This window comes from Sinohyriopsis cumingii, chromosome 6 (genome assembly GCF_028554795.1).
Source record: "Sinohyriopsis cumingii isolate HCF-2022 chromosome 6, ASM2855479v2, whole genome shotgun sequence".
NCBI classification, from domain to species: Eukaryota; Metazoa; Mollusca; class Bivalvia; order Unionida; family Unionidae; genus Sinohyriopsis; species Sinohyriopsis cumingii.
Window position 1 is genome coordinate 72906595 of NC_142966.1, and position 27500 is coordinate 72934094.

At 35.5% G+C, this 27500-nt stretch overlaps 1 protein-coding gene and 1 long non-coding RNA gene across 4 annotated transcripts in view; one reads left to right on the forward strand and one right to left on the reverse strand.

The window, feature by feature from the left end:
- LOC149797200 (uncharacterized) overlaps nucleotides 1–696 on the reverse strand; it is a 67276-nt gene extending 66580 nt beyond the window's left edge. Inside the window, exon 1 of the long non-coding RNA XR_016421501.1 lies at nucleotides 640–696. This is a non-coding gene — a long non-coding RNA (uncharacterized LOC149797200). The remainder of the gene's footprint in view (nucleotides 1–639) is intronic.
- A 9157-nt stretch (nucleotides 697–9853) lies between these two features.
- Nucleotides 9854–27500, forward strand: part of LOC149797201 (lysine-specific histone demethylase 1A-like) — a 69894-nt gene continuing 52247 nt past the window's right edge. Inside the window, exons 1-4 of one of the 3 annotated variants that reach the window (XM_089961883.1) lie at nucleotides 9854–9980; nucleotides 11166–11304; nucleotides 16154–16313; nucleotides 25063–25196. In XM_089961883.1, coding sequence (XP_089818009.1) covers nucleotides 11281–11304; nucleotides 16154–16313; nucleotides 25063–25196 — 318 coding nt within the window. In that variant the 5' untranslated portion in view covers nucleotides 9854–9980; nucleotides 11166–11280. Of the gene's footprint in view, nucleotides 9981–10936; nucleotides 11026–11165; nucleotides 11305–16153; nucleotides 16314–25062; nucleotides 25197–27500 lie in introns of those variants that run through there. The other 2 variants (XM_089961881.1, XM_089961882.1) reach the window with 2 other exon arrangements.

Here is a 27500-nt window from a genome sequence, read left to right on the forward strand (position 1 = left end):
TTTCCCTTAGCCCTCTCATCTCACACTACACACAGCATATCATCAGATAACAGCTTTTAAATTTCTTCGGTCGCGCATTCGTTCACATCGAGATACCCATACGCTCTTGTATGGTAAAACAAACGTCATACTACAGCACAGTATAAATTACTTCTTATACATACATCAATGTATTCCGTCATATCAGTATCAGTACATATTCCTAATCCCGTTATACTAAAAAATATCACAATAACAAGACGCATTTCTTTAACTTACACTCATACAAAGTACACAAATTTCAAATATCCATGCTCTGATATATTCATACGTCCATAGTAATTAATCTTACATACATCGACCATTCCAAATTCACAATTCAAACATGTGTAAATTTTAACAAAATGCATTAATAAATGTACTAGTTTACTACGAAGTAACCTAATAGCGAATTACAAAATTAATTCTGACCACAAGCTAACAATCTACATAATTCTCTATGTAATAATCAAGCCCATTTGTCAAATACTCATGTAAATGAAATACTACAAAGGTAATTTTATATACTAAACGATCCTAGTAATTAAGTATACATACTACAAATAATTCAAATTATGATACCGTAATAGTCTGCAAAAATAGAGCAAATAACTTACTGACCTTTCGATTCATTTTCTTTCTTTAGAATCTACTTCTAGGTTTTGCCGCCAAATTACGAGTGGCTCTCTCGGAGTAACCCTAATGCTTAGCAATCTTCCCAGGCGAAACTAGCTTTTCATTTACAAGTTCGGAAAGTTATCCTTCGGTTTGGAATTGTAACCACACCCTCTATCTCAATTCCGATTGGATATGGCTGTGAACCGATCCAATCAAACTTAGCGGAGAATGTCCCTCTCGCTATTGGTCAACGTGGGTGTAGATAAGAACACGCCTTGTTCATTCCGCGGGCTTCCCTCTGATCTCAGGACTAAGTTGTAACATATAGGTGTGATACGGCAAGTCTTTGTCAAATGGTACGAGCGGTCGCCTTCGCCAACTCAAGTTCCGGTCTGGCTGGTCACTGTAACTTTGCGTAAGAAATTAACACTAGTCTACGACAATCTCTAGACATCCAACACATGGCCGCAGTAATATTTCCAAGACAGTAGAATGTAGCTTATACATCACTTGACAGATGGGTTTAGCAAACGTGACAACTTGAAACTGTAATACTTTTTGTTATTCAAAGTTATTCACTGGCATATAATTTACAATTTCTTTGAATTGCACACCGAATCGAAGAGATTTGAATGGAGTTGTTGGTAATGTTATTAAGTGATTTACATTTACTTCTCACCTGAATGAGCTATAGTTCATGTTCAGTGTATTTAGTCTCGGTCACGGCGTTACAATTATATCACTTGACGTCATTTTTGTGTATTTTTGTTGGTTTTAACGGCACTGTAAACATTATTGGCTATATCATTCCGAGAAAAGGTAGCTAAATTCCTTTCCTACGGAAACGCCAAGGTAGCCGGTAGAGGCTGGCTAAGCGGATACTGAACCCGTGATTCTCGGAGTACGGGTCTGACCTCTTCCAAAAGAGCTATCGCGGCCCCCTCCGTTTAGTATCAATACCTGTACTAGCTTTAATTTAAATCAATCGAGTTCGCAAGAAAAACTCGGATTTATTTCTGAAGAAGGACCATCAAACCTGAATACTGCCTCGAATAACATTATGAATAAGACGCCATATTATCATCTACCGAACTATTATTGATGCGCATTACGACTGAATAGGAGGATGTGGACCACTGGTAGCACTCGTATGATTGTATTTATCCTTAAGGACTGTTGGCAATGCGAGTAAGTTTATCAGGGTGGATGATTGTGGTATAGCCAAATACCACAAATAGTATGCAATAAGTAACCAGTTGTAAACTATGAACTTATAAAAAATGTCATTTAAATGTTCAGGACAATCTGTTTTGAGGAAAATGTATTTATATGAAGTAAATTAGGCAGTTTGATATTGCACTGTATCCACAAGAGATCGCGACATTGAAACAGTATTGCGCTATTGCATTGTAATTGTCTTGTTGCACGAAGACTAAACAAGGTGCAACGAGCGTCACATTTTTATATACATTGGGCCTTGCGTACAATACAAGTGGCCAACATCATGATACCATGTAATGGGGGCTATGATATTGGTCTTCTTCCAGACAACCCGGTCCCTTGACTGACAGGCATATTACTCGCATGCCTGTAACCTGATTGCTATCAAACTTTCCATATTGGAAGTACAGTTGTGGTCGGTACGACAAACGTGCCCTAGCCGTCAATGGCGACTAAGAAATATGGAACTGAGTGCACTGGACATAGATGTTACATACGATCACAAGGCTGAGAAAGTAGACGAGAACAACAAGGTCACAGCACTGTGGGATTTCATAATCCAGGCTGTCACGTGCCCCCTACGGAATTATTACTAACCCCGGAGAAGGACGGACGATTTAACCGTTAAATAGCTCCGAGCCAACAGTCAGCAAAGCCGACGGTCTTGGTGTTAAAATATAAAATTAAAATGGTGACAGGTATAACAATTAAATGTATTTTATCACAGTATTCCACAATTCAAGGACAATTTTTCAATGCAGTTCTTTCCAATCAATACATGACCTATCCTAATTGCAATTATTTCATCCCGCGAAATTAAAGATGAGAGGGTTTCCTACCCATGTCCCTTCCATGTTACTCATCTGTAACTTCCGCCTTGTATTCCTTTCCCGGCTCTCTTTGTCGTTACTTCCAGTATCATAGTTTCCGTTCTCTAGGCCTCCTTGTCGGTACTTCCGGTACCGTCGTTTCCGTTCTCTCGGTCCTCCTCGTCGGTACTTCAGGTAATCACGTTCCGTTTCCGTCCCTCCTTCCTCACATAACATTATATCTCTACGTGATCTCCACGTCTTCTCCTCTCTATTCTTCGGGTGGCGTTTGCCCCACTCGAAAAGCATCCTCAGCAGCCTTTGTTCCAATCTCGTCCGAAGTGCCTAGAACTATCTGTCAGCCCTTCTAACGAGCTCACAGCTTCGGCACTCGGAGCGCAGTCTATTGTCTCTAACTTTCCTACGTCCTGCTCTCGCCAATGCCCAGACATTCACTGACTGATGCGCAATGCATTAAACAGAATAATGACTGGCTGCGTGAGAAACCCGCCCTAAATTCGATTATCTTAGTTCTGAATGGATACCGGTGGTCGCTTTGAAAACGGTCTGGGGTGGTATCACTGAAGAGTTATGATGTCGAGTTTCCAGCCTCCAAGCCTAATCCGACCGATGACATCATTGCTACTTGCAAACAGAGTTTCTCGCCCCGTGGAAAGTTTCTTCAAAGGAAGTAACCGTGAATTTGAAGTTAACGCAGTGGCTAATTCACGGACAGGTATTTCTTTGTTTCAAAACCGGTCTAAAGTCGTAATATTATAAAACACGTATTAACGTTACCCAAAGTACGTTGAATTGCGAATTCTATCAGAAAACATTTATAAACATGAGCAGGAATTGTTAAAAAAAATTCACACACAACGTGACACAGACCAAGCACAAGATACACTACACGAAACCATGAACAGTACTGGCTGACAAAGAGAATTCCAACATCACATGCCAAGCAGTATCAGACGACTATAACGTCACAACGCAAGGAAAGGGAAAATACACCAATTATATTTACTTCGCGAGAGAAAAACCTAGTGTCACGACTCTGGAAAGAGCGAAGCCAACAAAGTTTGATAAAATTCAACAAATAATTTATTTACCAAGAATAAAAGTGATCATTTAACATAAACTTAAAGTTTTCTTGCATTAAATCCAAAATAGTCCTAACAGTTCTATCACAAGTCCAAATGTATAGAGTTCTAAATAAATTCCAATATCATAATCCAAAAGGTCCCGGATGAATTCTCAATACTTCCGAAATAGCTCCAAAAGTATAAGAGAGTACTTTGTAATTCCAGTGAATATTTTAAATAAATAATTCCTCTCAAATTAATACTGAACAAAGACTGACTCCTCTAAATACTGATGTTAATATAAGAATGAGTAATTCTAATATAAGCAACCTTAATATAAAACCTAAGACACGATTTAAGGACCAGTAACGCAAATTCCCATCAAACAGCTAACAACATTTGTTTTCTAGAACATTCTAACTCCGAATCAATACCGTATCTAGAAATCAAACCAAGTAAACATTTTTACCCTACATGACATTAGACAGATAGGTCCAACTTCTACCCTCATTTATGGATAAAGGTCAATTAAACAATACAAATACTCAAAATCAGTGGTTGCAGTAAAGATATGGAGACTACTAGAATTTACCACCACAGTTGTCACTGTGGAGGTCCATGGGAATGCAATATGTGGCGGGAGCTGGCAGTTTGGGCGATATGAATGTCATTCTAAATTGAAAATCATCGTTTTGAAATGAATGGTGCTGATGGAAATAGAGCATTGCGTTTGGAAAGGTATAGCACACTATGAAAATTTTAATATGACAGGTGACACTATGGATCTATATAGGAATGTAACATTAAGAATGTCTCTTTGAAGTCCTACGTTTGTGACAGAATAGACTTGAATGGGAACTGAACATTACCTTTGGAACCATATGGACATCAATGAAAGTTAACATTACGTTTGGGTCACTAAAGACTCAATGGGAACTAAACATTACGTTTGGGTCACTAAAGACTCAATGGGAACTAAACATTACGTTTGGGTCACTAAAGACTCAATGGGAACTAAACATTACGTTTGGGTCACTAAAGACTCAATGGGAACTAAACATTACGTTTGGGTCACTAAAGACTCAATGGGAACTAAACATTACATTATTTTGGGAGGTAGGGCTGCTATACAGTACTATTGGATGTCACTATGAGGGACCTACGCAAATATTATGATGGTTGTCACTGTGTGGATCTATTGACATTTTAACATTACTGATGTTCCTGTTGGGTCTTATGTTAATGTAACATTATGGCCATAGTATAGACAAAACTAAGCTGAAATGTACTTAAAATATTTTGCCGCCTGCTCAAGATTCGCATGCTGGTAATCAAATGGTTTGTGGGCACTCGTTGGTTTTTCTTTCTTTTTTTTTTCATTTTCATTGATACTTTGACTTTAAAAATTATACGATTTTCGCTGTAACGAAAATCTCTAAATTCTAAATGTTGTCAATTTTATCAACTGATTAAAAGTTCAAAGGAATAAACAAGTTGATAACCCACAAAACGTTTCGGCATAAATTATTAGCTGACAAATATCTCTCAATAAACTTTTATGTAGAAGTTTCGCAAAATAGTTTTGTTTAAAAATCTGCACGCCATGAACTCTGTCTCTAATATGTTCTCAGCTGGTATCATATTATTTGATTTTTAATATAATATTGTATATCACCTGTATGGAGTAAGACCAGATTCATATAGAACGTCCTTTAGACCCACGACAATCTTTCTAACACGCATTGTGTTTTTGTTTGCTTTCTAAAAACAACAATGAATAAAAATGTTTCTTTGTATCTAATGTCACGAGGAACGGTCTGAAATTAGGGACATTAGGTTACTATCGCAGTCGGACACTTAACTAAAAGTCCCATTCTTTAAATTTGTAAATAAATTCTGATCTAAACCGTAGCACGTAATGGTAAGCATACAAAACCGTATTTAGATTCACATAGAAAATTAAAAAAAGGTATTCTTTTTCACCATTAACAACGTTTTATATGTATTCAACCGTGATAACACTGATATTTTAATCAAGTAACAGCTCCTTGGTCCCAAACGTAAGCTTCTTTTGGTCTTAAGATAAAAGAAACTGTCGAATTAACAATGAAAATTAGAATTCTCTAAGCTGATAATATATTGATTTTACTTGCAATATAATTCCTAATTCATGTAATATTTAAAAAAAAAACAACGTGCGTGTAGTTTAATTTAGTATGTTGTCAATGACTTTGTATCAATTGATTATGTAAATTGGTAACACGAAACAGCTAACGTTTATATAATAATGATTGGCATCGGTTTATTAAATAATTGATTAATACCTTTGTATATGATAGGTGTGCGATACATTCCTTTTAGAGTGATCCATTGAGAGAGAGAAAGAGAGAGAGAGAGAGAGAGCGCACAAAATAATAAAAAATATGTGGTATTTTTGGTTTGTTTCTGTTTTCTTCAAAATTACTACTTTTCATGTGCCCCTCTCAATCGCCCAATCCAGAAATACTGGTGTTCGCTTCTAGATGTAATAATCTTATGCAACTCATGTTTCTTTTAGTTCATGAAAATTTATCTACTGCACGGTGACATTCTTGAACTTAACTATTAGATTCTTTCAGTGAATGACTTATTTGAAGGCGGGTGCCGAAACCTGAGCAAGACAAAGACGCGCAGAGGATAGAGATAACAGATGGCGCCCTAACAGGATTCTAGCGAAGCATTCATTGCATCGCACTAAACTGGCAGGTTGCGGAAACTACATGAGACTGTAGAGCGACAGGTTTTGTAAAACGCGATTGTGAACGACTACCGCGCTTCTGTGTCTGAAAATAATGAGCTCGAAATAGACGCTTTAGCATTTCTCCATGCTGTGACACCACGCGTACGTTATATAATTTTGAAGAAGCCATGCAACATTGGTGATCTAACGTTTAGCCTCGTTCTGAACGCTATGTCTTGCATGTAAAATGGTTACGATAAAGAAGCTGAGATGACAATCACGAAAGTGACGACTTGGTAAAGTACCGATACAGTAGTCGTACTCCTTATTGATGGTCTTGAGCAGTGTGTTGACCAAGCTAATGTTGTCATGCCGTAGCGCATTGAAAATCACACGTGGGAGGGGTGTGAATGTGCTTTTGCCCTCTGCAAGCTACAACGCCCTGAATGGAATACTACCTTTTCATTGGCCAACTGAAAATAAGTTATAAATAAATACAGGACGTCATTTTCTTTTAAGCAATGAGAGGACAGTATTACGTTCAGCGCTTTGTTCTTGCATATTAAGCGGGCACGATCAGGGCCATGTCGAGCGGTACCGTGGGAAAACGATTTGGCATTCCTTAAAAGTATGATATTAAGTCAAACTTTTGATAGGGGTACACAGTCGAATGCCTGAGCTAAATATCGGTACCAAATTTATTAAGCTACGCAAAGCTTAGCTTGAAATATCAGTGTTTATTCTTAAATAGGTCGCGCTTGCAAGGAGAGAAGTGTCCTCCCTTGTAGCCAGTATATAGTACATTTATGACATGTCAATTTTAAGCAACGATACGAGCCCCTGTGCTTCCTTATATAGGGTTTTATTTGCAGCAGCAGGATGCGAATCACCAGTGCGGCCGGTATAGATTTGTATCCTTAATCCAAAATACCCAGTACTCGCCATCCAGATGCCTGCGCCTTCAATAAGCGCTGCTGATGTTAGTGTAGCTAACGGTTCCAACGCATCACTAAGAAAGCAACTCGTAAATACCTTATCTCACGAATTTAAATATGGGGTTTCTAAATGCACTACCACTCACCATCATATTCTACTGTATAATGCTTGAGTAATAGTAAATATAATAATTTATTAGCAAATTCGGCCTGTCATATCATCCATCCGTCCTGGTTCTCCTTTAGATCAACTAATCTGAAATCCTCCCATTGACCATTGGAGAACAAGGAGAAAGTCTAACAACTTTACAGCACACTAACATGTAATACGATCCTGTTAGAAGCACCACCTGATTATATATAATCAGGAATCTTATCACATCACTATAAACCAAGTTCCTTATAAATTGTATGTGGTATTCAGTTACACATGTATTGATTGATTATCATGAGCTCTTATTTTTTTTAAAAATTAAACATATATCTTTGTTTCTGTTCCTAATTATTTGGTACAAGCTGCATCTACCAAATAAATTAGATTTGACTGTGTATAAAAACACACACAAAAACCCAACAAGCTCTTCAGATATTATTATGAATGGGCCATCATTCAATAAACATTATCTTAAATAAGGAAAGTTCTCAAAACTCACCTTGGATTTTGTACCGTTAATACCCACTAATGCGATGGACCACTCCGTTGGCCTAAGTGGTTAGGGCGTCCGCCTTGGGAGGTCGCGAGTTCGAACCCCGGCCGAGTCATACAAAAGACTTATAAAAATGGTACTGGCAGCTGCCTCGCTTGGCACTCAGCATTAAGAGGTTTTTGATGTTAGGACTGGTCGGCCTGGTGTCAGGATAATGTGATTGGGTGGGACATCGTTATAAACTGCCACAGTACAGACATCGTTGCGTTATGACTCAAATATTTAAAGCTACGTTAAACATCCTACACACACCACACACTAATTCGTTACATCGTCCACAACAAATCGATGTATTAAATTTACTTCCATAACATCAGTGTACACCTGTTGACAAAACTCATTTATGTGTCACAGAGCCAAAGCAACTCCATATGTCAACAAACTACCACATAAACAAACTAAATTGGATAATTTAAAAATATATCAACAAACACGAGAAATATGAACATTTAATATTTAATATTGAAAGCTGTGATCTTTTTATACATATTCAACATAAAGTAAAAACTTATTGTAAAGCTGTAAATAACACAAACTACTCAAGTCGTGTGATGTATTGTTGAAAGCTGGATCAGATGCTTACCGCCACTGTGGGACAGACTCCACTTGGACTCCAGTCCTTTTAATTAGTTGGGGTCATCTATTCTACAGTATCAGTTCATTTCTACGTTTGACAGTTACATACATACATACATACATACATACATACATACATACATACATACATACATACATACATAGAGGGGCCCCGATTGGCCGAGTGGTCTAAAGCGCTCACCGTTCCGGATCACTGCCATCTCATCTCTGTCTGCGTGGGTTCGAGTCCAAGGCTCGGCTAGCGTGGGTACGTGGAGAAGCCTGTCAGTAGCTTCTCGATGGTCGGTGGTTCTTCCCTGGGTTTTGCAGGGTTCTTCCTCCACCGGTTATACTGGCCGCCATGTATAGTCTATCTTGTGCTGAAAAATGGCGTTAAACACAAGAAAAACAACAACAACAACAACATACATAGAACCATCCATCCATCCATACATACATACACACATGCGATTGTGAGAACTGCATTCTCTGGAGTAATCGCTCTGTTTGAATTACGTTCGCAATTTCTATAGGTCATTCGGCAAAGGACTGTGAATGATATCCGCGTGTTTCTCATTGAATTTTCACGTTAGCTTCTCGACATCTCGCTAAAAGCACCGAATTCGTTTCATGCACGAATGCTTTAAATATTTATATTGATATGCAGCACAACACCATTCAGTCAAAACATGTTGAAAAGAGACAGATCTGTATGCATGTAATATGTCAGAGTGTTGCTAGAGACCATATTTGACACTGCACTGACATTAAAAGGAGGACAGCACATTATGGTCGAACAGGAATACCGCTAACTCCTTAGAAAACAAATCAGATCTTCCGGTTATGGCGTCGTCGAAAATTTTCACGTAAACAGACCACCCTGTTTATCATGTATTTATACAGACGTGGTACGCTCCACGTCGATTCGAACGGTGTTGCAATAATTTGTATGAGCGAATTAGTTGGAAACAGATCACAACTAATAGTTCCGGTTTAGTCACAGTCTATTCTTAATCATTTTTTCCGTCTCCTTTTGGCGGTGATACAAGAGTTAGAAATAGGCATTCATTGTATGGATTTAAAGGCAGTTGTTTATTCTTTAGAATATGAGCTTATGGTATGATCGTCTGTGTGTGTTTCGGCGACAGTGTACAGTGAGTAATAAGGTCTTGGTGATGATCCGGAAGTGAAATCCGTGTTCTACTGCACGCTGGTTTGTTTACAGTCCGACCTCTCGAAAAAAATGCCGGTGAGCCTTTGACAAGAGTTTCACCGTGAAGTCATCTTGGAAGGTATGTTAGATTAACATATGATTTTTAATGATTGTTATACAGTGGAAAGTTCAGTACTGAAAAGCAAATTTAAAGAATTTAGAATAAAATTGTGTTCTGGATCCATTTTCTTCTAGCTACATTTAGTAACGCTAACCTGAAAATTCACCAGCTACAGATATCATTCGGGATGACGATGTGCGGAATGAACTATAGGTCAGTTTCTTCCTAGAAATTCGAATCAGATTTGAATTTTCAGACACGTCATCGCGCGTATAGTTTGAAAGACTTCAAAGTTTCTATACTTTCATTTCGACCTTGAAACTCTAGTAGGTTCGAATTCAGAAACGCATGTAGCTAGTGGATGCGTCAAACTACAAAAAATCACTGTAAAAGACCTCCCCACCCCTTACATCCGGGACGGTCTAAATGCATTTGAGTGATTATCCTAAGATCGACAGATGAGAGCATCATATCTCCCTTCCCACCCCTAAAGGATCCCTAATGATTTTTGGCGTTTGTTTTTATTTTAATATCTGTCACTGTCGAGCCGTCAAGAAAATATCGGTGAATTTCATGGTGGCTTTTGTCTGCAGTGAGGTCGTAATGATAAGTTTTCATAGGACCCCATAGTGTCACTCGCAATACTAAATATCCATAACATCCATATTGTGTTTTATAACTACTGTGATCTTGGACAATAACACTAAACTCAGACACACTAAAAAAAAAAATCAGTTACACTCTTCAGAAGAGAAATATCACCTTAGAATTACCAAATAATAATAATAATAATAATAATAATAATAATAATAATAATAATAATAATAATAATAATTTATATTTACATGCAATGCAAAACTCGCTAAAACGATCCTCAACTGACCGGCTGTAACTATTTCGTCAAAGCCTTGGGACGGTTTCTCGTCACAGCCTTGGGGCGGTTTCTTTCTTAGAGTAACTTTTTAGACGGGTTATGTAAAATGGACATAGCAGAGGGATATCTCTTTTATTTAGGCGAAAGTGTGAGCACCAGACAAAATTTCATCGGCTTTATTTCCGGTAGGTAAGCTTCAGTTTACACAAACTAATTTTGTCGGCATTTTAGTCTTTATCTGTTTCAGCTGCTTTATTGAGCATTATTGTGCAGATTATCATTTTCGTGAACAATAAGTAGTATAGCATAATTGAAAATTTATATTCCAGGTGATTGCTTTCCCGCAAGATAAAGGTCCAACGTGAACAAAGAACTCGAAGTCTACTTCGTTTTGAACTTATCGGTTGACAGTAAAACAGAAAAGAAATCGAAGACAGCGAAAAGATGAGTCGGCGTAAGCGAGCAAGGGTATGACTAGTGTTTATTTTAATGCAGTCATTTAGTTATTGATAATTGCAAATGTGGAAAAAGCCAAGAGGTAGAGTTGCCTCCCTTACCACACTATACTGTTTGCTTATCCACACTTGTATAGTACAGGTCACATAGCTCATGTACGCGCTCGGAGCCACTTTTTTGCAGCTACAGGTGTCATTTTAGAGAATTTGATTTCAGATACCTTTAAATGGCATTTATTAACTTGTTTTGCTCCCTGTCCTTCAAAATTCCATTGAAGATTAAGGTAAAAATTTCTCGATAAATGCTTAATGGCAAATTCATTGATAACCCACTACAACATTTTTTAGTCATAGACAAGCAAACAGGGTGATCATGTTTAAACCAGTTTTATCACATGCTATGATTTAAGAGGGAATGTGCCTGCGGTTTGGAAAAAGTTATACTGCAAATAAAAACAGAGACTCAACAGTGTTGTCATTTATAAACAAAGTGTGTGTGTGGGGGAATTGGAGGATATTATGTAACTTTGTATATATCTTCTGTAATGTATTTTATGTCTATTATTTCAGTTCATATATAATACCCCACTGTCCCATACAAATATGTGCTTTTGTACAATAAAAGACTAGAAACGCAACTGCCAGTTCAGATTTATTTTAGTTACATTTTACACCATGCTAAATTATCATTTTAAAGAAATGTCTTAAGTATAAGCTAAGAATAAAACTTCTGTATGTCAATCCTCTATCCCATTCATAGGAGATGAATGAAGATGTGCATATCTTCTTTTTCATGTAATGGTACCTTAATTCCCCTGCACTAATAATAATTCAGTCATTATAATAGTCTATAGCAATAGATAATTTTTGTCCGGAATTTTTTTAATGGCAAATAATGTGTAGATCACTAGAAAATCGCGATTAAAATAACTTTATTATAACTATATTACGATTAAACACTAAAAATAAAATGATTTTAAAATCTATTATCAGTAAATGTGCTTACGTGACCAATGTGACTTGAACTATAGCTCCCTACCAAGTTTAAAAATGAAAAGAATCAATGATATTCATATATAAAATGCACAAATCTTATTCATTTGATTCACCGGTTGTGAGTGTTTTGTAATATTGATATGATACCCCTACCACAGCAATGTTCCCTCTATGATTCTGCACAAGAAATGTGACTGATTTTAAAAACTAAACACATCAAGGATATAAAAAAGTGCACAAAACTTAGATCTTTCATTTAGCAGTAATATGTGTTTTGTCATATTGTGTGTTATGATACCCCATATTCCAGCATTGTTCACTGTATCATTGTGCACAAGAAATGTGTTCACAAAAATAAAACTATCTTCATTTTTGTATGAAAACATTAAATAATTGGACAAAGTCCACAGTATGTAGCATTATATATATAGTCATTTCACTAATGAAATATTTCCTTAAATATTTAATAATTTAACTTATATTTTATGAATTATTACATAAATATAGCTTTCTCAAAAGTTCGTTCAGTGGTACTGGCATGAAGGGTTTTTAAATTTGAATTTTAAATTTAAACTGATGCCAGTTGGTTGTCAGGCTGTTGTTAATAAAACTAGAAAAATCTTTAATAACTTCTTGTGAAATAACCGCTTAGCAAAATTTGATCAAATTGACAGAAAATGTCCCAGCATGAAACACCTCTCAGATTTATACAAGTGATGACATTCTACTATCAAATATGGCTGCTATTGCTAATAGTAGAAACACATTTAAATGACTAAAGATTTTGATCAGATTCATCACAAAGACCTTTCAGACTTATTCATATATCAACCCACCATTGTTATGTATATTGATATTTTTTTAATCTCCTGGTACATGATTTTATTTAACTTTTGGAATGTTTATTCATGCAGAGATCTCAGAAATGCTTAATTATGCATATTTGGGCACAATAAAGTCGTAACAATTCAGTCTCATATAAGAAATTATGACCGCTCTGGTGGCCTAGTGGTTAGAGTGTCTGCCTAGGATGTGAGAAGTCATGGGTTCGATCCCCAGCTGAGTCATACCAAAGACTTACAAAATGGTACTTACAGCAGCCTTGCTTGGCGCACTGCATGAAGAGGTTAGTGTTAGGACTAGTCGGCCTGTTGTCAGGTTAATGTGACTGGGTGGGACATCATGCTACATGTCTGCAGCATGATGCCCCAGTGCTAGACATCATTATAAACTATCACGCCACAGACATCGTAGCAATATGACTGAAAAATTGTTAAAGCTACGTTAATAATCCAAATCACGCACCCACACACTCATAGAAAAAATCTGAAATGAACATTGGTTACAATGGTAAATGGAAACTTTATTTACCATTGTAGTCAAATAGTGAACATAATAGTACATATTGTATTAAATGCTTGGCTAGACAGTTTGATTAAATATGGGGTCTTTTGTGCCATATTAACCATACACAGGATACATTCAAAAGTTTAGGACCCAGGGATCAAGAAGAGGTTTTTCTGCCACTTTTAACAACTGATCGACATTGACTGAAAGTGTTTTAGCTTCAGCATCTTCCTTATTTATATAGCAGATGTTTCTACTGCAGATGTAACTAAAGTAAATGTAAAAGAAACATTTTCATAGGTTTACCTATAAGAAAAATATAACTGCTAAACAGATTTTGACCAACATTAAAAGAATCCTAGTTTGGGGACTTTTCAGAATTGGACAAATTATGCTTCTGTACCATCAAAAATATTGATGAAAATGCAAAAGAAGCTAATACATGTGGCCAAATTAAATTTAGGATGCAAATTAGTTTTTTTCTTCTGTTGTTTATGCTTAATTTAAATATTTCTGGAGCCCCTTCAGACGTTTTTACTTACCTACCCACCCTAAACATTTTTTTCAGTATAACCAAAACTACACATTTTTTGTTTGTTTGACCCTACCACATAATTTTCATAACATACACAATAAACAACATTGGAAGAAATTACAACAGCGCATCCAACTGAAAAAAGATTTTGGTTCAATTTTAGCATTTGGTCATTAGGCAGATGTCAGTAAGTTGAACAGTCTCAGGCCCATGTGGAATTCTTAAGACAAGACTGATATTTTCCAAAAATTATTCTTGCCCTTATGTATGCAATGATATGTATCATATTATAGGATGTATATCTCAGTATGTATCAATATGTGGCATTTGCATATGGTATGCAATGATATGTATCATATTATGGGATGTATATCTCAGTATGCATATGGTTGCATGTCTTATTGTTTAATGAGATAAACTTGGGGATCATAGCCACACTAACTACAAAAGAGATATCATTGTCTTTATGAAAATCATGGTTATTACACCCAATTTAAAAGCACATGTATGATGTCTTCACATTTTTGGGTGAATCAAGTCTAAAAAGAAAGTAAATATTAATCTAATAAAGTTTGATAATTAAAAAAAATTCAGCATGATAATGCATTTTCTGGTATCTTCCCAATATAGTTGTGCATTACTATCTTGCACATGTTTGATCCCCACGTCAGATCTCACTTATTGTCACTCTGTTGTGGCAGCCTTTACAGAATGACGGCAGCAACAAAAAGACAGCATGATGAATCTTTTATGACAAGTGACACCAAGGATTTAAAATTATTTTAGTTTTTGGTAAGTTCATAATTACATTTAATATTTTTTCTACAGAAGCACAATTATTCAGGACTCAAATTACGGGTAAAGTGACTTCTTTTCCCCACCCTAATAGAGCAGAAATGAAAAATAGTGAGAGAAGTGGGAGAATTGAGTATAGCATGGTCAGAACTAAGAATATTTACAGTCACTTAAAAGAGCTGTTCTGCTAAACCTCGAAGTCAAATAATATGAAAACAAAATAAATATTCATTAAACTTTATGAGAATGTTAAAATTTCTCTTAAATGGTTGTACAACTTTATTAAAGAACATAGTTGCCTAGAAAATAAATTGCAGTACTATGGTAATCAGGTCACAGCTGTCTAGCTACATGTCTGTTTGCCCTACCTTTACAAGCAGTGTAAATGAACTTGTTTACTTTTGCTTGCAACCTATAAACCTCCACAGAGTAATTGTGCATGTTACTTGACCTACTTCAGTATGAATTTTCAGCTAGAATCTAGTAGCTTTAATTGTGACTGCAGAAATAAATAATAGTTAAATTGGCACAAAATTTGATCACATATACAAAATAAGTGTTTGAACTGTTTTAATTTACTCGTTGAATAGAGAAAAAAAGACAGAAATAGTTATTGTACTCAGAATGTGAAAGCATCCGGTTACCAGTTACCTAAAAAAAAAGATGAGGTCAACACAATAAATGGCAATGTCAGCTTTGCTTTCTTTGCATACTTGATGAAATGACAGGGACTGGGGTGACTTTGTATCTTGAATTATCTGATAGTGTTTGCCTAGGTGTTTTCTGAGGTAATTTGGTATTGACTGATTGAAGAAAACCATCTCAAATTACTGGCAAACAAACTTTTGCTTGAAACTATGACACCAGATCTCCTTTGATTGTGTGTAAAATCATAAGTTCAGGAAAAATAAAACTGTAAAACCTTGTCAGAAATTGACAAGGCATTCAGATGTTAGTTATGCAAATAATTTTGGGCATCCAGCAATAGATCTTGAAACACAAAGAAAATGCAATGTATATCAGAACTGATATTCTCTATATTAGCATGTATATGATAGTGCTTCCAGTCATTTCATATACAATTTGATCTTAATAAAAAATAAATAAATAAACCTTTTTCAAATGTGGTTATTATAAAGATAAATATAATTAAAAGTTTGCATCATGAGTGTACTAATTATCATTTCAGGTGGAGTACAAAGAAGAGGATCAGATTGCCACCATCTCAGATGATGAAGAAAGCGTGGAGAGTGAGGAGAAGAAGCCAGAGAAAACAGAAAAGACAGAAAAACTCAAGTCGGAGCCAGAACCTGATATTGCAGAAGACAGTGAGAATGATGATCCAACAGGTATAATAGCATGGAAGTTTTTTCTCATCTGCAAAGCAAGGTTTTGACATAGCATCACTTTTCCAGTGATGGTGTTATTGGCATAGGCATTACATTTCCATTGATGGTGGTATTGCCATATTTAGGTTTATTTTGTCATTTAGATCTGTTTCATTGACACTGTTACATGTACATTCATTAAACTTGATGTGTGTATTCATCAAAGGAGATCAGTGACCTACTTTTCATATACCCATGACTTAACGTGTGCTTGGAATATAGATCAGGTAAGACTTAGGATTATTGAACTTGAATTTTTTTTTTAAATCTGGGTGAATACATATCTACTTTTCTAAATCATGATAACGAAATCAGATTATTAAAACTTGTGACACATCATGGGTGAAATTAGTGCATATATATGTGATAATCTAACTTTGTTGTATATTTTATAGTGAGATTTCACAATATATCAGTAGGAGAAAAGTGATAGTGCCACAGTGGTGATTTAACCTTTGTTACATTTTTTTATCATTTAGGAAATATATCTGCTGTTACATATTTTATTTAAACAAGCCTATTTAATTTGTCTATTTCTGCTCCTTCTTTCTGTTTTCCTTCACATGTTGTACAGATCTTAAAATGTGTCAACTGTAGACCCTCTAGTGTACATTTATTAAGCCATATCAACATGGGTGTTTCACCAGAAGATTTCTTATGATGTCTAGTTGGTCCTAATTGAAAATGGTGATGATCTGACCTTCAATATGGCTGTCATGGTGGCCATCTTGAAAATCTTGTTACTGTTAACTGCTGCAGGATGTCAGGTCATATTGACATGTGGTTTGCACTTCATGTCTTCGTTTATCAAATTGGTTTTCAATGAATATGGTGCCGATCTGATATTCAATAAGGCAGTCCTCTTAAAATTCTTGTTATCACTGCTTCTTCTAAACAGAAGTTATATTGTCCAAGGTTTTCACCAGAAAACTTAATATAAAGTCTAGTTGGTCATCAATCAAAATGATGCCAACGTAACCCTTCCAGTATGTCTACCAAGGTAGTCATCTTGAAATTCTTGTTATTGGTTCTTCTTCTGAATGGATGGCATTTCGAAATAGAATTTCACTAGAAAACTTTTTATTACAGATGCATTTATTGACAATTCTCTGCTTTTTTATTTTGATGAGTCAGTGTCCTTTTTTACTCTTAGCTGCACAGTATGTCAGAACTTTGTGAACACAAATACGCTTGGAGATTTTATTTGATTGCTGTGAAAGTTAGTATATATTATACTCATCAGCTGAAGATATGTATGTTAACCTGTCATTGTACTGACATTATTTTAACAAGAGTTCTGCCCTTTTTGTCTTTAAACTCGTCTCCTTTGTGGTTGGGATATATTTTCCTGAGCAAATTGCTTAGCATTCCTCTAGTCTTATAGACATTTTACAGAAAATTTTGTATACAAGAAAAGACCATGTTTTTTATTTTTTGGAAAGAACATGCTATATAGCTTGAGCATAATCACTAGCTTGACCTTTTTCAAAACATTTTAAAGGGATATATTTTTGGAGTCGATCAGAAATGCACATGACAGCTTACATGTAAGAAATGTAATTTAAGAATTTCATATATGTTACCTTTCTATTTTATATTACATACATTTTATAAAATTTTAACATCTTTACCGAGTCTTGGATTCGGCCAATATGGGTATGTGAGAAAGCTTGCCAGTAGCTTCTGGAGGGTCAGTGGTTCTTTCTGGGGATTTCCCAGGTTCTTCCTCCGCCATTAATACTGGCTGCCATGTGTAGTCTATCGTGTGCTGAAAATGGCGTTAAACCCTACAACATCTTTACCTATTGTAATATTTTATGTTTAACTTTATTCTGTAATGTATATTTAATTTAATTGCTTGTCTGTTAGTTATAAATTTTTGTATTCCATTACATGTTATTGTAATGTAACGTTGTTTACTGGACTTGACCTTGTCCAAAATTGAGTTCAGTTCTGTTTGACCTCATTGACTATTGTTTGGTATTTTTTTCTAAATTTTATTGATGGAAACAACTAATACAGTAAAAACTGCTGAGTCGTAAAGCACATTGGTTTTATTAATAAACACTCTGTTATGAGCGACCACCTGCTGAATGCAACCAGCGACCACAGTGTCTTGGCAAAATATGAATTTCAACACTGCTATGAACTACTGCATCGCAAAATCAAGGATAAACTCCACCGACCTTTATTTAATCCCCATAGAAACGACCGCTCATACCATTCTAAATTTAAAAAAAATAGGCTGGCTACCAATGTATAATTTTTTTAGCTATGCCTATAGTGTTTTATAGTTTTTGTTGTAAACCAGACTAAAGTAAATGTAGATTATTTTTAGTCTGGTTCCCTGCATTGTTCTCTGCTATTCATATAGGGGTGAGCAATGTAGGGAGCATAAAAAGCAGGGAACCAGGCTAATTATTCCCGCACTTAGCCTGCTTCCTGGCCTTATTGTAGGACCCAGCATCCCTATCAATGACCATATCGCAAGAACAGACATAAACCACTGACCTATATGTAATCAATTGTTACAATGACCGGTTGATTAGTAATGATTTTTTTGATAAAAAACAAACATAAAAGGATTGTTGCTACCGATGATAGATGCTATAGTCCGTAAACCAGGTTAATGTACATGTCACAAATTGCTGTTGTAGTGCCAAAGTTGACATAGTGGTCGCTAATATTATTTGTTTATATAGTTAATCCGTATTGCCAGGGGTGAATAAGGTCATTGTCTATTAAACCAGCAAGAGAGAATCGTTTGCAGGATTTGATTGATTGTGTTCAAGACTTGTGATGTTTGTTGTATTTTCCCCCGATGTTAAGTGATTACATCCCAATCACAAAACTGTTGTCTATTCAAGTTGGTGTGACCAGATTACACACTTTGCTTATAGAGTTAATCCCTGTATGTCATCTTTTAATGAAGCCATTGATTGACTTTTGTCTCCAAGTAAATGGTTCTGTTTCTGAATGAGATAATTGTTTCCTTCTATTTCATTAATTGTTATATATGCAATGCACATATATAGATTTTTCATATTCTCCCACAGCCCAGTCAAAACCGCCTTTACATTCGATATTACAATTAAGAACTAATAATTTTAACACCTAGAACCTTAATAACAATGGATGAACCTTCAGCTAAAAAGAGACAAATTTTAAGGCTGGAGAAAATAACTATTGCAACTGAAAGAAGTGAAATAGAGCAGATCACTTACAAAAAAAAGCGTTTCAAACGTTGGTAAAACAAATTTAGGTTGTTTTAAGTAAAACTAGTAATTCAAAAATGATTTCATATGCTGAAATATGTGATCTTCACATGTAATGCGATTTCATGTTTAATGATAGAAGTATATAATTTTTGCTATATAAATGATTTTAGATAAATGCATACAATATTTTAGCAAGAACTATTAATAAAGAATAGAATATATGTACAGTGATTGTGGTTATTTATCTTGAAATTGTTTGTAAACTGAACCTTTGGAAACTGGTCTTTTTGTACAAATCTGCTATAAGAGACCACTTTTTGTTGGCAGTAGGGGCGGTCTCTCATTAACAGGTTTTACTGTAACAGCTTCATTATTCTCTGTGAGTATGAGCTCATTTACCAAATTGTTATTTAGGTAAGCATGTTGATTTGGGTCAGGGTTTTGGAGATTCCAAATTGAATTTTATAGGGTATTATATTTTGAATAAACAAGGCTCATTAAATCATGCTAGAAAGTTATTTTCAATTAGGTAATGGTTGTTGTTAGAAATGCTAATTTGTGACCTGAGGTCAAGCAGAGAACTCTTATCTTGTGACTGTGAGGGTTTTACGAATTGTGCTTTAACATCTGGCACTTTAAGATGTATTATGTTGTATCCAGTTTAGGCTGAATTTTATTTTCTTCAAATTATTGAATTCAAGTGATTATTTTGTCTGGAAATACAAAAGTGCTCTGACAAAATTCTTGGATAAAGACATAGATCTAAGTACTTGCAAGCAGCCATTTACAATAATACAGAAGGAAAGAAGGAAAGCACTTGCAAACTGCCACGTACAATCTGCATCAACAAAGAATACAATATACCTGGAAAATTTATACTGAATTCAAACCTGGAATAATATTTCTGTGATTCAACAAGAGACTATTGACACATAAGTACTTTGCTGACCACAACAGACACGTTATTGCCTTTAATTTTGGATCTCATCGGGACTTGAATTGAGTTTTATTCAGGACTTTTTATTAGTTGGACTTGTGCCTTGGATTATTTTTGGATTTAATTTGCAATACCGTAAGTTCTTTTTTTATTTTTCACTTTTATTCTAGGGAAAAAAATCATTTGTTAGATTTTATAAAGGTTGTTGTCTTCACTCTTTTCTGTTACTTATTTTAAGAGCATAGACTTGTAACAATTCAAACGAGTTTATGTTTAGAAACCCCACCCACCTACACCTATTGGTGGATTTGAGGTTGCCCCAAAATATCATAACTAAAGTTTTGAAAAGGCTACAGTATGTTGAACTATTGCGTGGCTCGCATCAAAGTTTCAGGGTGAGGAGTCCTTTATTCTTCACTGATGGAATTCAGCCTATTTATGAGAGTCCCTAGCATAAATTCGGTAGTCCCTCACTTTTAAAAGAATAAAAAGGAAAATGAAAAAGAATATAATCATTAGTTTTATACATATCAGAAATGAATTCCTAGCGATTTATAAAAACTAAAAAGCAAATATTTTAAATTATTATACTTGTATATTTATAAATTTTACCCCTACAGCAAAACAAAGAATAAAAAATAAATAACAAGCAAATTATCAACAGTTTGAGTCACAAATATGATCATTAAGAATGCTGTGCAGTTTTCACTACAAGTAAATGGCATCTCCATTCAGACCACAGAAATCTACATGAGTAAATAACTGTCAATTAGTCTACAAGTAAATAGCATCTCCATTCAGACCACAGAAATCTACACGAGTAAATAACTGTCAATTAGTCTACAAGTAAATAGCATCTCCATTCAGACCACAGAAATCTACATGAGTAAATAACTGTCAATTAGTCTACAAGTAAATAGCATCTCCATTCAGACCACAGAAATCTACATGAGTAAATAACTGTCAATTAGTCTACAAGTAAATAGCATCTCCATTCAGACCACAGAAATCTACATGAGTAAATAACTGTCAATTAGTCTACAAGTAAATAGCATCTCCATTCAGACCACAGAAATCTACACGAGTAAATAACTGTCAATTAGTCTACAAGTAAATAGCATCTCCATTCAGACCACAGAAATCTACATGAGTAAATAACTGTCAATTAGTCTACAAGTAAATAGCATCTCCATTCACACCACAGAAATCTACACGAGTAAATAACTGTCAATTAGTCACAATGGCTTCATGCCCATCTACTCAAGTCAAGCCTTTAGCTATTCCGCAGATTGGCCATGGCAGACCAAAAATATAAATGGGGGTGGGTGTTGTTGAAAATAAGGTGCATCTTTTGTCTCCTTTGTTGTATTTACATGCATTTGACTGTCATAAATTTATATTTCAAAACAATTTCTATTTCTCTGAAATTTGTACCCCGGATGAGACCCTAATTTCTTTTATGACTGTGGTCATAAACAAAGTAACAGGAAGAAGCAAAACCGACAAGTTTTGTAAAATTTAGCAATTTAATTTTTAATATTATGAATGAATGAAAATGTGAGAAGAACTTACATTATTATGAAATGAATCCAAAATAATCCTAATAAACTTCTATGAAAGTCCAAATGAATGAAAAGTTCCATATAAATTTCAAAACTGGATATGTAGTGGTCTGCCAAGAATCATGACATTGTCAAAATAGCATTGTCCAAAACTCCTTTGAATAATTCACAATAGTTCCAGAATAATATTCTAAACCAAATAATGAGCACTTTCTATTTCTGCTGAACAGTCCAAATAAAATGTTTTTCTTCTCAGATAATACAGTGTGACCCTGCTATAGCAAGCTCCATTATAACACAAATTCGGATATAACACGGTTGTGGTGTGGCTCCCAGAATTTTATATGCATGTATTTTTCTCATACATGAAAAAAGTTCTTTCTTAAAAGTATGAAAAAAATATCAAAAGTTTATTATTGTTTTGGGGAAGAGATCACACGTGAATAATACAAGACAATTGGGGCATGGCTCCTGAAATTTATATGTATTTTTCTCGTACATGAAAAAAACCAGATTTTTCTTCTTAAAAGTATGAAAAACAATGTGTAAAATGTTTTTTCATGGATCGCATAGGGCTTTGCCAATGTCGCAAACTGTGATTTTGTTTCGTAATTGGTGGCAAAATATACCATCTGGTGATATTTTATTTTATTGGTGAACATTGTTTTCTGTTTAAACTGGTATACACAACCATTGGTTTGGAGTGGAGAAATTCAGAGGCTCCATGAAATGGAGCTGCAACTAAAAAATTTCTATTGTTACATAAACAAATTCTTTGTATATATTGAGAAACCATCTTAAAAGTGCATTGTTATATCATAATCCGCTTCTGTTGATGTCTGGCATGAGTACTGTATGTTGTGAGATATCTGCTTTTTGTTGTTGACATTTCTGTTAGTGGAGAACAACCGGAAAAGGCATTATCTTGCTATCTTTCGTCGGATTTTTGGCCGCTCGCTAGCAGTTGATATATTTACATAGACTGACATTTGTATGTGGATGGTAATAAAATTCCTCTTCGTTTCACTCAGAATCAAATCCTTCAGAAGACTCACATTTTCTATAGTAATCTTGGTCATCAGACCAGAACACCTGCGTCTCTATTGTCCATTGACCCTTTGTTAAATTTCTGACACATGCCTGGAAGGCAGCATCACTCCTCTACTTCAGATGTAAAAAAAGAATGAAAACAAACAACATCTTACTTATTGGTCTCATTCAGTTGACGGGGAGGAACAGTAATTACAATCGACCAAACGAAAGCCAATTCCTTTTTTGAAAATGTGCCCAAATAAAATAGTTTGTTGAAATTTCAAAGAAAACATTACTTTTGAAGCACTGATTGTTATGAAAATGTACTAAACAAATGGAAAAAAATTATTTGATGTTGCCGCCACAATAAGAAACAGGCAGTTGTTTTGTTCTCCAAAGCTGTCCTTTAGCGGTGACTTCAATAATGCATGCTCCCTTCATCAAAGAAAGCCGACTACAGTCTTCAATAAAAACAAAGAACTTTTCTTCAAAGGAAGTCAGTATCAAACTTAAATAAAAGCAGTGGAATCTGATGTATTTTTTCCATATTTCAACGTGACTGAAACAAGTTTACTGTGCCATGAAAGTTTCCTTTTTGCAGGGAACAAGTTTATGCTTACAAACGCTACCAACAGTGGCTTAAAATGCAAACTAACTTTTACCAGCTTTGGACATACTGAAAAGTAAATGTGCTTCATCATTCTTTACGTGATTGTGCTATGTTTTCCCATTGAATTCAGACATGTAATGAACTGTAACAAAATTATTGAATATTTTAAATATGTATGTTTGCATATCTTCGATGGAATTACTTTTATTGTGGATTCAATGTATGTGATGATACATCAAATATATAAACAGTGTACACGTATATTTACCAATCCGTGGTTGTCTAAATAAAGCCAAATTTTATATATGCCTGTTTTCACTACAGGTGTATTTTGCAGTTAATATGCATAGATTTAAGATGTAACTGTGCCACTGAAGCATGTATTTACTGCCTGCGTGTATTACCTACACTCCCCCCCCCCCCCCCCCAAGCAAATATTTTGGGGTACATGCATCATTTTATTCAGCTAACTGACCTGGTTGCTTATAACATGGTTCAGTCTATAACACAGTTCAGTTCTATGACTCTAAACTTCCATGTTAAAGCGGAGTCACACTGTATCTAAGTATAACATCAGATATGATAATAATGACTTCAAAGTAGGAATGAAATCTGATTACTCGGTTCTCCTTATATACACCTTCTATCACAACATACCCCCATGTGACAGATCATTATACTCATTCTGATGTTTCAGAATACATATAAGAAATAACTAAATTCTCCTAAACCCATCCTATTCAATTTGTCCAATGGCAAAAAGGCAGAATCTTGTAAACGTGTACTAATAATTATATTATTAGTAATTGTCAAGACATAAGTAAGCATCTATTTATAGATCCTATGTAATTTACATTCTTAATATTCCTATAAATACAGATATACTTAACACTGACACAGAAGCTCAAGTCACTGAGTGCCCTTCTATATGTTTTAAGGAAATTATATTATATTTATTTTATAATTAGGGTACATTTATCTTATTTTTGCTTGCACCCACCTATTCATAATTACCCTGGCATTAAATTTACCCAACTGCTCCTAAGTGGTTAGAGTGTCTGCCTTGGATGCAGAAGGTTGTGGGTTTGAATCCAGGCCCAGTCATACCAAAGACTTATATAAATGGTACCAGCAGCTGCCTCGCTTGGTGCTCTGCATTAAGAGGTTAGTGTTGGGACTGGTCAGTCTGGTGTCAGGATAATGTGACTGGGTGGGACATGATGCAAGATATCTGTGGGATGAATTTCATTTTGTCCTGGAAGATGAGCAGGTGCGTTTGTAAAGACCAGCATCTATGTGTAAAAAATATGTCTTTCTAAAAGCTTATGGTTCAATTATCAATGTTTTGCAGGTTTAGAAGGGGCAGCATTTCAGAGTCGAGTTCCATTTGACAAAATGACATCGCAAGAGGCAGCCTGTTTCCCAGATATCGTGCAGGGACCACCACAAGCTCAGAAAGTTTTCCTGTATATCAGAAACAGGCTTGTAAGGACTTTGTTTCTTCTATAATTTAAACTTTTGGTTGGATTTTCAGCATGCATGCTGTCTGTTTTAAAATGAGATACATGATATGGTGAAGGAATGGAAGCAGGTGTCACAAAGTTATGTACACTGAAGTATTGTTATTATACCCATGTTTTGTGAAGAAAGAGTGGGCATTAAATCGTACTTGCCTTTTTATGTGTAGTATTTCACAGTTTCTATATTGTTTAAGACAGGGACTTGAAAAATGTGGGATATGTTGAAAGATGTCTGTAGATGTTGACAGCAGTTTCAGAATTTTGATTCATTCTTGGGGATGTAGCTGGAAGGAGGTTGTGGGAACACTTTCACATATATGTAATTGTATATACAATATGCAGTGATGTAATGAATTTTCTAAAGTTTTGCAACTCCTACACTGTTCAAGACAGAGACTGCAAACCATGGAGTATTATTGTGGGTGGTCTGTATATGTGCCTAAGGGTTTAGGATGGTGTGGGACAGGACACTTATCCATATAAGCATAATGGGGTGTCTGTATTGATAAATAAAAAAAATGTGTGGAAAATGCTGCTTCGTACAAATGTGGAACCTCAGAGGATGAATATTTATGAAAACAAACATTAAAAGATAATTGACAAATGGTTGCTAACATTAGATTATGTTAGGATTGTAAATTTGCTTTACAATTTTTGACTGCCCTTTGACCAAATAGTGTTTTTGAAAGTAAAAGACGTCTTCAGATTGAAGCATTTGACATGTGCATGGGAGTGCTGGGTGGCTGGAAGTATGTTAGGACTGGTAAGTGGGAGTGTGTGGAAGGATGCTAGCTCTCATGGCAATTATGATTTTATCAACATGCTTGATATTCAGGTTCATCAGTCGTTATTAAACATCCTAGATGACCAAAATGCATAAGCATTAAAATTCACTGTTGATATGTTTAGGTGGAGAAATTTATCATGGAGGTTTTAGTGGATATCTATTTCAGTGGATATAACCCAGTTTCTACCCTTTTAGAAAAAGTGTGTCAAAACTTATACTTAGCTTCATTAACCTCCCCAGACAGGGCCACGGCTAATGCTGTAGTATACTTGAAACAAAACTTTCTCCAGAGGTAATTACTCAAATGTTTCATGTATAAATATTGTATGAGTATTACTACATAGAACAGAAAAGCTTATGGGAGGGTGTGTTATCGGTCACCCATCCATTCATTAACACAAGTTTGCTAGCACCACTCCTCCTAAACTATTTTGTGGATTGCTATAAAACTTTGCACAGACACTCGTCACATGGTCTAGTTGGTCATAAATGAAAATGGTGCTACTCGAACATCCGATACGGTTGTCATGGCAGCCATTGCAACTCCATATGAATGGATAATCATATTAGCATGGGGTTTTCACTAAAAGGCTTTGTATGGTGTATAGTTGGTCAGGAAGGAGGATGGTGGCAATCTGACTCCCCATGTGATAAGCACAATGGCCATCTTGAACGTCTTTTTATAGCTATATCACATAGGTAGCTGGTCATAATGATACTGTGATGTACTTTCACCAAAAGACCACTTATAATATCTAGTTGGTCCGAAATGGAAAAGATGCTAATCTTAAATATGTACACCATGGCAGCCACATTAAAATCTTGTTATTGTCGTCAATGGAGAAAGACATATCATCATGGGGTTTACACCAAAATACTTCTTATGTTGTATTGTTGTTCTTAAATGATGTCTGATTTTAAATGAAAATGGTTCCAATCTGACATACACAGCAGCAGTAGGGAAATCCTGTTATTGGTAGGAACATCAGAGATGTTTCAACACTTAAGAGTTAATAGGAAGAAATGGTCATATCTTGAATACCTGGAGGTTGTCTTTTGGCCAGTGGAGCATCAGTCCCTTTTGAGGGACTCGTGTTGTACATTCTTTATTGAAGTAAGTAGAAAGACATTCAAAACCTTTCTGATTTAAATTATATGGAGCAAAATTAATAACTATGCATCATCATAAACATGGGGAAATGAACCTCAGTGCTGTTCAGTTCCTTTGACTGCTTGAAATTTTGGGGTTGATTCAAAATGACATACGTGAATACTTTATTTGTGGATTTGTTGTTGTAGGGTTTAATGCCATTTTTCAGCACAGATTAGGCTATACATGGTGGCCAGTATTAATGGTGGAGAAAGAACCACCGACCCACGAGAAGCTACTGGCAAGCTTTCTCACATACCCACATTGGCTGAATCCGAGACGCGAACTCACGCAGACAGAGGTGAAATGGCAGTGATCCGTAACGGAGAGTA